General features: G+C 43.7%; 1 protein-coding gene across 3 annotated transcripts in view; it reads right to left on the reverse strand.

Annotated features, from left to right (window-relative positions):
* LOC121614780 (receptor-type tyrosine-protein phosphatase F) overlaps window positions 1-17,745 on the reverse strand; it is a 162,440-nt gene that overhangs the window by 3,745 nt on the left and 140,950 nt on the right. For all 3 annotated transcript variants that reach the window (XM_041948846.1, XM_041948847.1, XM_041948845.1), the window contains 8 exons: window positions 16,550-16,647; window positions 13,171-13,294; window positions 12,685-12,860; window positions 7,741-7,860; window positions 6,834-6,988; window positions 5,735-6,020; window positions 4,380-4,558; window positions 644-770 (listed from right to left, as the gene is read on the reverse strand). In XM_041948846.1, the coding sequence (XP_041804780.1) occupies window positions 644-770; window positions 4,380-4,558; window positions 5,735-6,020; window positions 6,834-6,988; window positions 7,741-7,860; window positions 12,685-12,860; window positions 13,171-13,294; window positions 16,550-16,647 (1,265 nt within the window). The remainder of the gene's footprint in view (window positions 1-643; window positions 771-4,379; window positions 4,559-5,734; window positions 6,021-6,833; window positions 6,989-7,740; window positions 7,861-12,684; window positions 12,861-13,170; window positions 13,295-16,549; window positions 16,648-17,745) is intronic.

Genomic DNA, 17,745 nt, shown 5'->3' on the forward strand with positions numbered 1-17,745 from the left:
TTCTTCCAGTGTTTGTGCTAAGCTACGCTAAGCATCCTCTGGCTGTAGCCGTATATTTCAGGGCTGTGAGAGTGGTGTTGATTTTCTCAGCGAGCTCGGGGCAAGGAAGCAAAAAAAGTGTATTTCCCAAACTGTTGAACTTCTATGTTTAAGATTCCCTCCCTGACTTGTTTGTGGTGCCTGATGATCCCCAAAATCCGTGTTTCTTCAAGGTCACTGTGGATATTTTGAAACTCAACTCTACACTTTGTTGAATTCCAAACTATCTTGGGGTGTTTACAAAATTACAAAATTAGGCATGCACAGTATATGTATACAAGGTCTGCCTGACAGAAAAACCCAAAAACGTCACTTTTTGGCACATTTTTCATAAAGTGTGATGCATTCATGCAGGATGGGAATTATCGGTATGCTTGGAATGCAACCAATTATTGACAAACCTGACACAGTAGCATGCTAGTTTCAATCCAGATGCATTCCGGCCATGGTGATAAGGAAGTTAACTTTCAACCAAAGTTACTGTTCAGGGTTGGAATGAATTAATATTTGAGCAGTGTGACGCAGCAGCTTAGCTGAACCGACCCAAGATTGTTATCTTTCAGGTGTTGCATGCATTTATGTATAGCGTGTGCTCGTGTATTACCCGGCCCATCTCTCGTAGCTTGGTGAGCATGACGACGATGGTGGAGTTGTGTTCCCACAGCATCCTCCAAAAGTCCTCGGTGGTCTCTGCCAGAGGTCCCTGTGTGGCCAGGTAGGCCTTCTGCTGTCTGAAGACATAACAGTGCATAGAGGAGGCATTAAACACATAATAGTTATAAAGTTTATGGCGCTTTTACAGCCAGTATCATAAAGCACATCACAAAGCAATAAGCAGAAAATGATTTCATGATAAAGGAGGGGGTAGGCTAAGGAGAATAAAAGTTGTTAGCTGTTAATCCAACCCCAACCCCAAAATTTAATAACAGACAAAATATAAAACATTCAACTAAACTGATGCCTTATAAAATGCTCAAATACGCCCAGACACAAATTTCTTCAAATAAAATTCAAGGCCCTCTGTGTTACTCCACTGCTTTTCTGTGAAAACAATGCATACTATTTGGTGGACATATATATGCAAGGCACCTGATTAGCCTGACTTGTAGGAAAGGGAATCAAAACCCAGATGACCATGCTGTTTAAAAGCATTCAGCTGCAAACTGTAAAGCCTGTCAGCTCTTGTTCTCCTTGTACTGTGTGTTAAAATGTCTCTACCATGAAGGCAATAAGGCAAATCCCGACACATTAAATGAACATAGCAAATAATCCGTGGCAACTATCATCAGCACTGAGCTATTCAAGCTTGAATAGATCTTCTATTTCTTCCTCCTTCCTCTCTGTAACACGGAATGAGAGAGAGAGAGCGAGAGAGAGAGAGCACTTGATATGCTCACTAAACTAGAGATGAGCTCATCCACTGAGGTGCCAGAGATGTGCTGGTGTCCTACGTGACTTTGGTCCAGCTGAGCAGTTTCTCTGCTGAACAGCAGGTGGCAGAAGCGCACTGATCAACAGAGTGAGAGGGCGCTGAGGAATCCAACGCAACGCGCACGCATCATCGTGCACGCACACACTCACATGCTTGCAGCACATGTAGGCATCCAGGTGTACCAACGCATGCGTGCAGTAGCTTTGCATGTATATTCAGACACGCTACTACACACACGCACGCAGTCACACACTGGGCCATGGCTGAACAACTAATGAAGGTGCTGCAGGCAAGGCACTAATGTGGAACTGGGAGATTAGAATATGCTCAGGGCCTCGCTCACACAAATAAAGAAACAACAGATTGGTGAAGAGAGGAGAGGAGATGGCATACGAGGAAGGGAAGGCAACAGAGTGCGGAATCAAATTAAAAAGATGAAAACGGGGGAAAGAGAAATGCAAAGTAAAGAGAGGAGCTGTACAAAGTAGAGGGGGAAGATGTGAAGAGGAAAATGTGAGGAGATGAAAAGAGTGAGCGCTGCTCTCTCCAGCTGGTCATCGGAGTGCAAAGAAGAAGGGCTGACTGCTGAGGAGGAGAGAGGAAGAGGAGGAAAAGGAAGAAAACAAGACTGTACGAAAAGGAAAAGTAAGAGCAGGAGAGGAAGAATGGGAAGGGAAGGGAAACTAAGCAGGGGATGAATGCTAAATTTCAAATTGATAGGGTGGACCCTTCTAACCTCCCCACAGAACAGCCCCTAGCCAAAACAAAAACAACTCTAACCGTATCACACAATACTGACTTCTCTGCACACAGTGTCCTGATGAGCGCGCTGCCAAACAGCACAAAGCACTCTCTGCATCATCCCACATGACTGCAGTGCTTGAGGACATAGTGTTTCATTTCAACCTCATTACAATGCTAAAACTACAGCCTGCATCGGAGCATATCCAGGGCTCGCACCCCTGATAGCATAGCTGGAATCAATGGCTCGCCTCTCATTAGCTTAGCATATTATTGGCTTTTCTTGAAGGAGCTGGGGTGAAGGGCACTGGAGGCCCCTGTTTAGTTTTTATTTATGCCCAGGCTTTAAAAGCGGCTTAATCACACAGAGCCACTGGTGCACACAACAGGTCCCCACCCGGATATGTCTGTCTCTGCCATGATGTCTGGATGGAAAATTAAGATGGCGAGTGAGAGAAGAGGGTGGGAGGAGAGCGAGTGAGGAAGAGGGTGCGAAGGAGACAGATTACGGAGGAGAATAGAGAGAGACGGAGATAGAAAGGGGTAAAAATAGAGAAGGAAAGGGAAGGAAAAAGAGAGAAAAAGCAGAGAACGTGGAGGAGAGAAAAAAAAGGGAGCTAGGGGTTTAGAAAACACACTTCATTACAATACTCTCTTGCTGCAATTATGCTATTTACACAGCAACAATGGAGGGTTGGTCCCTGCAGAACAACTTCTCATTAACAACAGGACTGGAGAAAGAGGGGGGAGTTAGGGGGTGGAGGTGTCTCTGTCACGGCCCTGTATGAAGCACAACCCCATATGGACCGAATGGCATTTCAGTTTGGTTAAATCCGTCCCCTCGCTGTACACTTCATCCACAGAAGAGTCGGTGCCGTCTGTCTCTGCCCCTACTCATATAGATGTACAACAGAGCTGCCTTTTCATCTTCCTCCCTCTAGGAAGCAATTTGGACTCACAGAGCACACGAGGACATGCAGAAGCTTCGATATGAAAGAAGTAGCGGCTCAGCGGACGAGTGCCACATTGACAAAGGCGGGAGTAATTCTTGCAACTGGATACTGCCCGCTGCGGACTCATCCTGAGTCCCCTCCCATACATTTTTATCGAGTGAATTACCTACTGTATTTTTCACACCTATAATGATCTCATCACTGATATGAGAAAACAACCGCAGACCTGTCACATTCAGTGCAGTCAGGAAGGTAGAGGACAGCGAGTGTTGGCTCTGATGTTGGATGTTGGATATGAAATAAAACAACAACTGCAAATGCAGATGCTCAGATTTAATCAGACTAATCGGAGGAACCAAGCAGGATTATTGCGCTATTTCAGGAGGAAATGGAAAAGTTAACATAAACCTAAATTAATTCATCGCATTTAACATTTTCGTTGCAGGTCTTGTTCGGTCAATGTCTGCCTGAAGTCTACGACTCATTAACATCAGCAGGGACTTGGCATCTTCCCTGGATGCTCTGCCAGACCTGTACGACAGCCATCTTCACTAAATGTCTTCAGTTTGGTACAGCCTGCTCAGTGGGAATAATAGGTGACTTACTACCTCACTGTTGGGACGTAAAACGACTGTTGTTTGGTTTGTATGCATGTTTAGGATCACAGTCTTTCACTGTTATCACAAAAAAGAGTAAAACCCTCACACAGCCTTAAAGGATAAGGCTGGCTCTTCTATATTTTCTTATATTCAATGAATCCCATGAAATGACCAAAACCAATGATCCGACCAACAAGGATTGCCTCTGTATCCAAAGCCTGATGTAGCTTATTCCTCTATCACTGAGCTCCATTGTTGTCCAAAAACTAATTAAAAACACACAAATGACCCACACTGACATGTTCCTTCATAACCCTGAACACACAGTTCCTGTTGACTCAATGTCACATAAACATCCTGCTAAAAACTGCAGTACCCAGCTGTTTTAAGAAACTACTGAGGCTTTCAAAAGAAATTCTAATTACATATTTGTGCTACCCTTTTTTTAAGATCTTCAATAGGAATGATTGGGCTCAGATTATTGGTTTTGGTCTTTTCATGGGATTTGTTGACAGTAAGATAAATATAGAACAATGCATCCTTGTCCTTTAAAGCCCAGAGTCAGCACTTTAACCTCACAGTCATTGTATTCAGCTCAGAAAGTCCTTTGCTGACCTGTAGCCGTCAATGCAGCTGGCATTGATGTAGTCAGAGCCCTCGACGCCACGGATGGGCTGCAGGCAGACGCGGGTGGACTCAAAAGGCATGATGTTGACCAGGCGGTTCTTGAACTTGTTGCAGGGCAAGTTGGCGCTGATGAAGCGTGACGTGTGGGCTTTGGAGTTGGCCAGTCTCTGTTTAATGAAAGGTGGGAAGAAACCAGACAGGGGGGAGAGACGGAGAGAATAAATTAGTGACCTGTGACCTGCAGTAAACAAACAAAGAGGTGTGAAACGCTTCCCTGTCAAAAGTCTCTATTTAGACCTGAGGTTTCCTGTCAAGATGAATCAGAAGATCTGCTGGTAGGTAAAACTAAATGCAATGGGCTTGTCTCCCATGCAGTCCCAGAGCTTGGAGGACTGTGGGTGTGACAAGCTCAGTGCTGGCAGTGGACAGAGCACAGATGGACAGCACAGGAGCGTGTATGGACAGTCGTGGTACTCCGGAATAATTTGTGCGTGTGTGTGTGTGTTGTGGCCAGACTGTGTGGGCACAGAGGCTGTGGCCCCCACATACGCCGCAATCATTCTCTCACTCTTTCATTCTCCGTCGTTGGCAGGAGTGTAGATGCTATTATCACTTCAAACAGAATGGATCATGGTCATAAGAGGGCTAATGACAGAGCCGCGCTGGGAGGAAAGTGTGTAATAACATCACAGTCGATGGCTATTGACAGAAGGTGTGCGCGTGTGATTGCGAGTCACCTTGAACACCAGCTGTGTGTATGTGAGAGTGTCAGTCATTTTGTGTTTCTCCACGTGTAGGTGTGTTGATGCGTTTGTGTGTCTGTTGCGGTCCATTTATGCCTGAAACATGTGATGCCACTGTAACTGCTGGGATGTCTCAGCATCAATTTCTCGAAGACAAATTGCTTGCGCTGGTTTATTTGGTGAATTGGTTATTTCAAAATGTGTTTAAACGTCTACGTGATCAGCACAATAGCGACATCCTGGACAGAAGGTCAGAACTGGAAACTGCAGTCTGACACCCCTTTGACGATCTGGTGTTTGCAGATCAGATTGGGTTGAGAAACACATGGAGAGCGGCAACATCATTTTTCTAATTACTGTTATTAACAAAAACTCACATCACTTCCTGTCGAGTGTTACAATGTCACCCCTGAGAAATATTCAGGGTAATATAAATCAGAAAAGGCTATTCTGAGGTCTTCTGTTAAGTTAAATGCTTCATTACATCCTGCAGGAGTCAAATACAGCACTGGAAAAATTAAAAGTTAATTTATTACCCTGCAAACGTTGTCACATAGTGCCTTAAGTAATACTCGTCTGAGGTGTGTGCTTATAAGTCACCTTGAACTCCAGCTCCATAGCTGTAACCGTCTCGCCGGGCGGGGGCTGGGTGAGTTTCTGGATGTGGGCGTACAGGTTGCGTGCCGGCACCTCAGTGTTGCCGCAGGTGGCGGCCTCCAGCAGGGCTTCGTGGATGAAGATGTACTGGTCTTCGGTCTGGACCATGTAGTTCCTCTGGGCGCGCATGCACGTCACGTGGCCGTAGATGTCCACAGACTTCTCGTGCTTCATGCGCTCCAGCATGGCATCGATCACGATAAAGCAGCCGGTCCTGCCTACGCCCGCACTGATGGTGGGAGACAGAGATGGAGAGGAGGCCATAAACACCTTAATGTTTCACTATATATATCAGATTACCGTCTTACATCTGTTTACACCGTGTAACAAGATCCGCTGATAGTAGAAACACATTAGTAAACATCTATGGAGATAAAACTAGCACTAAAGCACAAGGCTGTCAGCATTCAACTACAAATCTAAAGCCATTATAAATTATTTAATATCAAGTGAACTGAGTTAATATTTCAACCTAGAGAACCCATCACACAAGATACAAATAAATTCTGTGTAATGAGGCATCATCTTTCACATGAGAATGGGACCCTTCAGTCTCGATTGCTGTGTATGCTGATTACACTTCAAAGTATGTGTGTGTATCAATATGCAACATAATATGAGGTTATGTGCGTTCAAAAAAACATATGGAAATCAAAAATTGAGAGTCGTCAGGGGGCATTGAGATTAGCATTGAAATGTAAGTTCTGACAACTCGACATGAAGCGTTCCAGGTCAGTGGATCAATATCTACAACAAGAGGTGGACCGTGATGTAATTGTTGCTGCAGATTCTGTACAAAGTTTGTGATTATAAAGGAATCCTGAGAAAATGCGCAACACAGAATTATTGAGCCATATTCCTGGGAAGAAGACTCCAGAAACAGGATTTCAACATCGCGGCTGCATGTGGTGTCCATTACTGTGTATTGGCACTAACCTTCGATAAAAGAACACACTGTCTTACCCGAGCCATGAAAAATAAATACATGTGACGGTAAAATTGAGCTTTTCATTTACACAGACTCCTTCCTGTCTAAACCCACCTGCAGTGGACCACCATGGGCCCCGCATCTGGAGGATTGCAGGCCTTTACTCGCCGTAGGAAGGCCAGGATGGGGGTGGGGTACTCCGGCACCCCGTGGTCAGGCCAGGCCATGAACTGGAACTGTCTCACCTCTCTCTTCTCACTGGAGCCATTCTGCAGGAGTCAGAAAAGTAGAAAGACATAGTACAGTGACAATGTAATTGACTCCTTGTTTAATTGAAACTTGTGACGCAGGAAAAAAATGTTTTGAACAGGTTAACGTCAGACTGTTTTTGATGAAAGTGGGCTGAAATTGTGCAGTTTAGGTTTGAGAAGCAGACGTGATTTAACTGTCAGACATGTAGCTATTTCAAGCAAAGGTCTATGCTATAGCAGCACATAATATGCCAGACATCATAGTCGTGATCACAGGTGTAGGTAATGTGTATAATTTAGGAAATGAACTCTGATAGTTCCTCAGAAACACTTTCTTGGCATTGTCACCATTCCTGATTGAAACCAAGTAGCCGGTCCAGCTGGAGACTTGCATTAAATTAGGAATTATAATAATGTTTGAAATTATAAGCAAGTAATGGAAAAAGAGCGAGTAGAGGAGAAATAAAGGACGAAACATCAGTCACATCATTGTGGCACTGAAGTACATGAATCACATGAAAGTGAAAAGCTGAAATCTTTTATTGCCTTTCAGGGAACAAGAGACAAATCTTGGATGTTGAAAACCAATTACTGCAGTGAAAAAAAAGAGTCCAGTGGTAATAGCATTTATCTTTCTTCAGAAAAATAAGAAATTGCATTTGAAAATGTGACCCCTGTAATGATGAACTGCAATTACCAGCTGGGAACACGTCCTTCATGAGCATGTCACGCTATATAGTTAGCAGCAAATGAAAAAGGCAGTACTGTACCTTGTAGAGGGCGAAAGTACGGACGCTGTAAGTGGCTAACTCCACAGTGTCCAGCATGGTGACCTGGATCATCCCATAGGTCTCTGTTCCTCGTGACGGCCAGTACTGGTCACACTTCACCTGGCAGAGCAAAAGAGAGGGCACGCTGTCAGGAGCGAACTGCCGCTTACATTCACCACGAGGCTAGTGAGACACTTGTAGGATCACACTGATTAACAAGGAAGGAACATTAGAGAGGTCAGATCAAAGGCTTTGTCAACTGTCTAATTAAAAACTGAAGACTCCGAGTCAGCTGCAGTACCTCCTAAAAAATGAAACTCAAAGCAAACTGAGCATGCGCATTCATGCATGTCTGCATTTGAAGCAGGCTTCAAAAGGGCATTAAAAAGCCCACTTTGTCTTTTACCAGCCTGTGATCATTTTCAATTTGCTAATTGTCAGGTGGTTCACAACCCTTTGTAATATATGCTTCTGGCGCATTTGTAATGATGGGGTGCTGCATTGTGGAGGGAGATGTGTCTAAAAAGCTGTTCTCGCCTGTTGTGAGGGGACAGCAGGTTCGGCCACCTGGCTCCATATGTGCACAAAACAAACTTCGCTGTGGACGAGGCGAAAGATCCTCCAAACGCTGGCACTGAGCGGCTTTGGTTCACTCCGTGTGTCTATGAAAACTACAGACTGGCTTTTGCCACAATTTTCACTTAAATTCCTCTCCTTGGCAGGGCTCAACTGACATTACACTGGAACAAAAAAAGGACATTTACATGAACCCTTCCCTGTCACACTGGCTTTCTCTGGAGTTTGACTCTGGATTTCAAACAGCAATAACAAGGCGTCTATTCTGGAAATGTTGGGCAAATATGTCTTAAACTACTGCTGAGTAATTTGGATTCAAAAATAGGACATGCAGTTGCACAATACATGCCTCATTCAATTTTCGTAACGCCTAATTTAATAGCTGTTCACAAGGTCTGAGAGTTTCTAGAGGCGATGAGTCACATCGTTATCTAAACACTGGGCAAAGCCCACTGAGTGGTCTCACTTTGAGCTTCCAGGCTCAGTCGATTCTCAATGGATGTTTTCGAGAATTAAATCTTGTTTGGAAAAATCTTGTGACATGTAGTCTGAATTTGTGGGGCAGGTTCAGTCCCTAATTATTTCCTGCAACCGCCCTGTGTCTTTAGAAGCTGAACCCATTTTAAATCAGTCAAAGGCGCTCTGCATAATTGCATGAGCTGAAACTCTATAAAAATCTAAATGTGTGCAGGTCAAGTTGGTCATTCCACAGAGTCTCTACAAATTGTCTCAAGTTCCTTTTCACTTGTAAAAACTGAGCAACTGCAAACTCTGTTCTCACATCAGAACTGCTGAGACTAGGACTTCCTGCTATTGATCTGGATAGCATGAGGGGAAGAGATGTGGCGCGGGCAAGCTAATCATATTGATACTGCAGTACCGAGCTGACATTTCGACGCACCTTGGCTGTCTGAGCGAGCTGGTACAAATCGACAAACAAAATGCGCTAAAATTCACCCCCTCACATTTCACCTCCTCTGGTGACAGCTCCCATTCAGAGGAAGAGGCAGACCTTGCAGGAGAAACTCAATTGAGTGATGGGGAACCACTCGCAGTACAAACATATGGATTAGCAGTCACCACTGTAATGAATATCTCTGTGCTGTCTGAGCTTGGGTGGCATATTCTCCTCTGCAAACATACACATAAACCACACAAACTGACTTACACTAGCTCCCTGGACCACTACCTGCCTAAAAATAAACCTTAGCCTAACCTTAAAACAAATTTTCACCCTGAAATTTAGTGATTTACATTATGGGAGGCAACTTCCTGTCAATGCCACTGTGCGAACAGATTATTGTCCCCACAACATGAGTAACTCACGTTCACACACAGAGAAACAGACACACACAGACTGCAGGATTGACTATCATCTGCTTCTGCTTTGAAACTTGCTTCTCACATGTCGTCACCTGGCCTTTTGCAGAGGACACAGACCTCTTATCAAGACAGACACACACACACACGCACACACACACACAAACCGAGTAATACCTCGGGTCTTATTTCAAGTCCTGACCTTTCAGGGTTTTACTAACTAGTAATGATAGTGCTAGAGGAAGCTGAAATTTGCCTGCTGCCGGATCTCATCATATTTGTCAAGCTCCTGCTCTGTTTGGCATTAGACATTAGTCTGGCTGGGTGGTGGGAGGTTGACTCACTCACCATATGTGTATGTCTGTGTGCGTATGTGAGAGAGAAATAGACTAAAAGACGATGTGTATTTATGCAAAGGGAGTGGACAAAATAACTCTGAAAATGTGGCAACACCATGTGTCTAATCAGGAGTACGGCCAGCTTTTTGTGATGCTTTGTCTTATTAAATGTCACTTTAAATAATGCTGTTTTCAGGACTGATGCAGAAGCTGTTTAATGAATTCAGCACGTTGTTAGTTTCCCAACACTGCATTGGAAAAAGTCATCTGGAAATTGCAACAGACATTTATATCACATACATAGTGCTAATTGTCATTCAACTGAACAGTTACTCGTCGGTAGAGTGGAGTTTGTAATTGTGATTTATATCCAGTGTTTAAAGACTAATTGAACAAAAAAAATAGTTTTTCAAGCTGTTGACACATGAATATATACTATATGTGGAAAAGTCTTTTAATAGCATAAATGTCAGTAATGCAAACAAACTGCATGCTCTTTGAGAGTGGAGTTAAACACCCTGTGATGGTGTGGGAATTAAACAAAGCTGACTCCACCCCGTTTGATTATGATGATGTACCCTGACATAAAGTGGGCAAAAATGTTTCCACCCCCACTGGTGGAAGGCGCTTTGGTTTCTACATCTCTCTCCACAGTGCTGGCAAGCCCATTGATTCTCAGATGCGTGTAGGAGGTGGGGATGGGATGAGAGGTTGTTTCATTTCTCTTTAAGTTCCCTATGTTGTGGTGTTTCCATTATTTCACTCCTGTGTATGTACTTGCAGCCGAGACTCTGAGATCAAAGCAGGAGAGCACGGTCATCTGTCAAAGGGCTCTGATGCTGCCACTCAGACGCTCTAAATCCATAGAGAGCTGTCGACGAGGATGTGTTTATCCTCGCTCACATCGACTGAACGTGTAATAAAAATAATCTTATCTAACAGATCCGTGCTGCAGATAGTCTCCAAGGTACAAATAAATGAGCTCTGTTCCAAAAGGACACAGCGTGCCCACAATTTGCCTAAATGATTGATCGCATCGATAGCTCAGAATTAAAACAGATGATGGTATGTTTTGAAGGATGCTATGTCATTTAAGTCTTGGCAAAACAATTGCGTTTTTAAAGACTCACTGTAGATGCTGAATGATGAACTGAGCTTCAGGTAATGACTGAGCCGCCAACCCTCCCTCCCCCAAAAATCAATATGTACGATTTTAGAAATAAAGCTTTTATTTACAATCCCTTTTACTTCCAGTCTGCAGTCTGGGGACTGTCTTTCATTAGGGCACTGTATGCACACACTAATAAAGAAGCACATACTGGCAGGGCTCCACGCTGATTTATTTCCTCCAAGGAATTCATGAGCATGATTCTGTGATGGTAATTAAATAAACCCATCCCAATTTTCAATCTCAAGTTGCCCATGTGCTCCTTTCTTGCTTTTATTATCTTGTATGTATTTTTAGGAGCATGCGGGTGTTGCTGGGTGACAATCCTCTTAACTCCAACTTCAGAGTTTTCATTATAGTGCCGTGGCTTTTGAGAGCCAAATCAGAAAGAGCAAACACAAATGAGACACTCCACGTCTATGAAACCTTGGCACGGTTTTGCAAAAATAAATACGTAGCAATCAAGTATTGAGCCCTCTGAACAGTTTCTAATAATGAATGAAACAGAATTTGCATTATTATGAAAATCTAAATGTAACTACACTTTGCGTGTTCATATAATATTTCTTATTTTTAGCAGAGCTTCTGCACATGTTGTCATTATATGCAAAGTTGCCACAGTAACTCCGCCATAAGTGGCAAACTAACAACAGGAGGGGAACTGGGGAATGGTGAAAAGCTGTTGTGCATTTTTACTGCACAGATTTTCGAAGGAATTCATGTAGAAGTTTTAAGAGATTGCTGAAGACTCTGGAGCAGGGAAGCGATACTGTCCACTGGCAACCAAAATACCCTTTGAAGTCCCTGTGACTTTGATCAGACTGACAAATCCTGCTTTAAAGTAGGACCTGGCGCCTATATGCCCTCAAGCTTTGTTTGGTGTAATGTTACTTCCCTGGTGTCAAGCTCCATAATGTATACATACAGTATATATGTCAGGAGACTCCATATCCCGACACATTTGAACTTTCAAGCGCTGGCTGTCTAGTATGTCGTAGAACTATCAACTTCAGTGGCCTTAAGTTTTAAAACACAGTCATTTAGAGTTTATCACTATTATATCATTGCGACTATTATCACTATTCACTATTTTTCACATTTAAAGGTCCAGTGTGGGGGATTTAGCAGCATGGAGTGGTGAGGTTGCAACCAACAGAATACGCCTCACCCCTCCATTTCCAAGCATGCAGGAGAACCTACAATGGCTGAGAACCTCATGACAGTCACTCCCTGTATGGTTTGTCCATTTCGGGCTACTGATGACTGGTGATTATATATTAGTAAAAACCATGACTACGAATACTGCATTCTATTTCTGCCATATTCTGCACATAGATACCCCTAAATCTGACACACTGGTCCTTTAAAGAGTTTAAAGTAATTGAGTTCATATGTTGTTTATTCTTAAAATATTATATAATGCAAATATTTGTGTATGGACATGTTAATTAATCAATACATCATAAATTATTAACTGTTAAGGAATGAAGTCAGTGATTGGCTGCCTTAATTCTAAGTGTTTAACAGTGTGTCTCTCCTTACCCGTGACTTCTCCTCCAGTCTGGTCATCATGACGATGGTGTTGGATCTTTGCTCCCACACCATTCTCCAGAAGTCGCTCAGTGTCTCTGGCAGTGGCCCCTGTGTGGCGATGTAGGCGTTCTGCTTCCTGTAGCCGTCGATGTAGTTGGCATTGATGTAGTCACTGCCAGGAACAGCTGTAAAAAAGGCATATTTGAGTTTTTTTTCTTACAGATACGGAGCACATTAACACACATGGTACAAGGACAATCTGTCTCTAAATCGCTTATAATGCATGGTGCTTTCCAATCTGCAGGACCACTCAATACTGATGAAAAACATATTGATGGAAAAAGGGTACATGTACTTTATGTATAAAATTGGAGATTTCTAAAGCAGCAGCTGCAAGCACACAAACTGTCCTTGGTGCTTGCGAAGAAGATCTCAATCGATGGCAACCTCAGTCAATGGCTAGCTGAGGGGTTAAGTGGTTACATGAGCTCTTACCATCAACAGAGGTGAGCACCACTCTGGAGTGGTCATAGGCAATGACGTTTGCATAGCGATTCTTTGGCTTGTTGACTTCCATGTTGGAGTTCTCCCAGGTAAACTGCTGGCCTGGATCAATGGACTGTGAGAGAGGGCAGGAATGAGAGAGCGATTATGAGAGAGTCGGCATAGAGACACAGACAGAGTGAAAGGAAAGAGAAGAAAAAAGAAGCACAAAAGGAGGCTCTTGAGTGTTACATGGACACAATGGAATAGGACAGGAGGGTAAGAAAACAAAGCACAATTACCCCACTGTCTGCAGTCACCCATTAAGCCTCAATATACTATGAACAACAAAAGCCTTTAAATGGAACATATACCCATATCACGTGTCTTGAAAAGCCACAGTGGAGCGCTACAGGGAAGTGATTTTATACTGTGGAGGAGATTGTGCAGACTCTCATACTGCTGGCTACACTGCAACTACTGTTGGTGCCTGAACGGGTAACTTTATATGCGTGACATCTGATGCCTAGAATTCTAATGAAGACGAAATTTAAGCGCACTGGTTTAAGTGATTTAAATCAACCGAGAAAAGCAAAATAAAATAAAATCCATCGTCCACAGATTGACCCAAGAGGGAACATATTCCTCCAATTTCTAAAGCCAACAGGATGAGAATGTTCTTCTTAGCCGGGAAATGAGTAAAGATTTTTGCCGATGCTTGCAGGCAACCACAAACACTCATTCTCTCCCTTTAGAATGCTCCTATTGAATTACCTAATTCTGAGAAGTCACATGCATGACTTCTTGCGGTAACCATGATTTCTCTCATCCTGAGTCTGCCTTTCTTTTCTCATCTTCTATTTCTGTTGCCTTCTCCTATCTTGTATTTGTGTTTCACCCGCTCCCTTTCAGCCCCCTCTCTGTTTCTAACCCCTTCTTTCTTACATCATTTGTCTCTCGGGCTAAGACGACAGTAGACTGCATACATATTGATCTGGGGAGATATGTGACGGCCTCCCATCCCTTGGCTCGATAATGTCACAGAGTCTCTTGTTATTCCGTATCGATTTCCCTCGGCTCACATCGGAACCATGTTCACTAATTCCCCAGACCTTTTGCCTCGCAAATCCAGCAGGAGTCAGAACGACACAGAAATGCCTTCACTTACTTAATGTGGCTGCGACATTAATTTAATTATTAGAGGTTATGTCATGTCAAAACCTGACAGCTCAAACATAGTAATAATAATCATTGGATAATGGATAAAACAAAGGGTGCAAGGTGAGGCCTAGAGAGAGTGGAGATTAGGATCCTGGGCCATAAAGATTTTTTTTGTTGCTGTCCTGGTGTTGAGCTAGACAGGTGTGGTTTCCCTTACTATAAAAATCATGATACTGTCAGTACATCTTGGAACCACAGTCACAGCAAATTGGCTTTCCATTGCTTCTGAGCTCTAACTATGTTCTCCTATGGAGTAAAGTGGCTCCTACATGTGTAGAAATATGGCATAAAAGTTATATACAAGCTATTTAAGACTCAAATATTATTTCCACAGACAGCCATGTGCATATTAGTTTTTCCTGAACGAGATGTGGAAAATATGGAGTGCTCAAATGCAAAAAATCTTTCACTACAGCTCCAAATTGCTCAGCAGTGAGAGTCATGTGTGTACAGGCCTATTGCTGCTGATGAGCTCAGCACAGCCAATTTCTCTGTCCGTGCCTGCTAGTACGAAGAGAAAGATTTCATATGCAGTCAAAACATGTCATATCCATTTGAGAGCTCAGTGAGCACAGCGGGCACACTAGACTGATGACAACTAGCAAACAAGTTAGGTAGAGATGGTTAGAAAGAGGTGAGAAGCAAACGCCCAAGGTATTCTCGCTGACACAATGGAAATGCTTTCAAATGAACATAATGATGCGATGACGACTGCAGCGTGATATTGCTTCCTGCGATAAAAAGACGAACGTGACTGTGACAAAGCGCCATGAGCTCTGCCACAGTGTCTTGGCTGGCACAGAGATGGGCAGCCATCTGCCGGGCCGCGGAGGGGGTCTTCCCTGGCTTGGAATGGTGCGGGGAGAGAATGGGGCCAGGCTGGTTGCCTGCAGTCGTACAAGCCACTTCTCTGGCTTGATTCGTTTACACTAACTCAACAGGCCGGGAGGGCGATGTGCTGGAGAGGCACTGAGCAGCACAAGAAAGCACTTAATTGAGTGCAGATTTTTACCAAGGCCTAATTATCTCCCCAGTTAGCTGTTAATTTCACGCTGAACCAGATAAAAAAACTCCATTAAAATTATGTACTGTTTTATAAAATGTGCAACTGTGCATCCAAACATATAATTAATGTATGTTTTGTCATCATAATGGCTCCTTGTAGTTCATACAAGACTGTACTTTTTTATTGCACAGCTGAGCACTACAACAGAGGAAAAACCATGCATGAAATCTAAATAAATAAGGCCTTACTCATATTAAGACAAACCCTTTGTGGTTCTAAAGGATTATTTTCATGCGGGCAATACCACCAGGTGGACGATGCGGTTATATAAGGCTATGAAATAGGTGTTATTTTCCACTGTAAACGCTGGACAGAGAAGATCAGCCATAAAATGGTGACTAAAGTTTGGGCTTCGGTTGATGCTCGGGGAAAGGTCAGGAGGTCACCAAAATAAATATGGTGTTTGTCTAGGTGAGAAATCGCACAGAAAATTTCACGCTGCAGGAACATATGCAGGTCACAGACAACAGACTGAGGCAATCACATAACCTTTAACCCCCCAAAAAGACAAAAAAAGATCTACAGTCATCCCAACAGCCATGTTGGACCCATCAATGTGAGGAGTCGAGCTGATTAGACCAAACAGATTGAACAATCAGAACAAATAAATGAAAGGCAACTCTTGTTTTTTCTGTATTCAAGGATGCATCTTCCTCTTCACCGGGCCTCGCTTCGTCCCCAAGCCAACTATGTGCCACTTTAAATGCAAATTTGCTCCCTTTTTTTTGGTGGAAGAACACTGACAAGAGATAATCCCTCACCCAGTTGCATTGGAGAGAGCGCCTGCAAAATAACATTCTTAGGGGAAACATCAAGACGCACGCAGATTGCTTAAGCAACTCGCCACCTGCTAGTTTTGTGAAAAAGCATCTCGCAGTATTTAATGTAAGTGTTGATTTCCTGGTGGGATTGGTAATAGAGTTGTAAAAATGACTGAAGAATGTCTGTGAAAGAAGTCTTCCATAATCCATTAGAATACATGCATATGGGATCAAAGAGGCATAAACATAAAAGTTCCTCCCAGACACGACAACAAAGAAATACATTTATATGCTGGAAAGAGAGGGGCACAGCGATACAGCATTAGCAGTGCATGGCTCATACCTCATACTCCTGGGAAAAGCGGAGGCCGTCATTGGCCTTCAGTCGCTCTATGTGGTCAGCCAGGTCAATGACAGGAATAGGCGGGTGCTCCCTCATCCCTGGGAGAGGAAGAGCAGGAAGAGGAAGGGGGAGAAGACCAGAAGAGAGTGAGATCTGGCTGTTCATACATCAGGCATGCACATGGACTTGCACAAACACTGGTTGGACCACAGGGTGAGTGAAGCTGCCAGCGGGACCATGAGGTGGCTGTGTAACGGTGAGGAGAGTGCACTTTGTTCAACAATGCATGAACAGAAGGAGAGACAAGATAGGAGAGAGAGAGGGAGAGAGAGACAGAGAGAGAGAGTGAAAGACAGAGAGAGAGCCCAACAAGTTGAAATAGGTTGGTGACATTTGGTGACATTTGGTGATATCGTCATGCTAAGTGAGGACAGAGGTGGGGCTGGCACAGCAATGCGCATGAGTGACTGGGTGAGCATGCTCCTGGAAGGAAGCAGGAGGCAGACATCTCTCTGACTCCACAACGCTCAATTGGTGGCAGAGGTGGGATCAGAGCAAGAACCCACAAGTCTCTACAAATCAGTCACACTGTCACTTCCCAGAGACGAAAAAAAAAAAAAAATCACTGGTCACCAGCCAAAACTCATTTCTTTGAAAATCTCTTTCCCAACAATAGACTATCTTTCGGCCCAGCCTGGAGCACTTGGGCTGGATTAATTTCAAACAACCCCCCTGCCGCTCTCTAGATTTCTCATCGCCGGGTTATTGGATGATTTATTGCTAATCTACCGGCGCAAATTCCCCCTGTGCCTCTGAACTTGGCAAGGCGCTGCGCTTAAACGGATTGCTGGGAACTTGCCTTATGTGTTAAAAGTTAACTGTATGCGATGCATGAAGAAGCTCTAAAGTTATACACGGAGCATCATTAACCTTACATAGAGCCTGGAAGTCACACAGAGATCAGAAAGACACTTAAAGGGTATACATATTAACATTAGTGCCTTTGGCCGAGCTCATCTGTGAGGTCGTGGGTCATGCTTTCAGATGAGCGACTGCTGCAAGCTCATTATTGCTAATGCTAATGGCTGGTAACTATGGCCACTGCACAAGATGAGACCTGACCAATTACACTAATTTAATACTATCACACAGAGGGACCTCCGTGTGTATGTGTTTTTGCGTGTTCAGCCAGGTCT

The sequence above is a fragment of the Chelmon rostratus genome, chromosome 12, assembly GCF_017976325.1.
Source record: "Chelmon rostratus isolate fCheRos1 chromosome 12, fCheRos1.pri, whole genome shotgun sequence".
Lineage (NCBI taxonomy): Eukaryota > Metazoa > Chordata > Actinopteri > Chaetodontiformes > Chaetodontidae > Chelmon > Chelmon rostratus.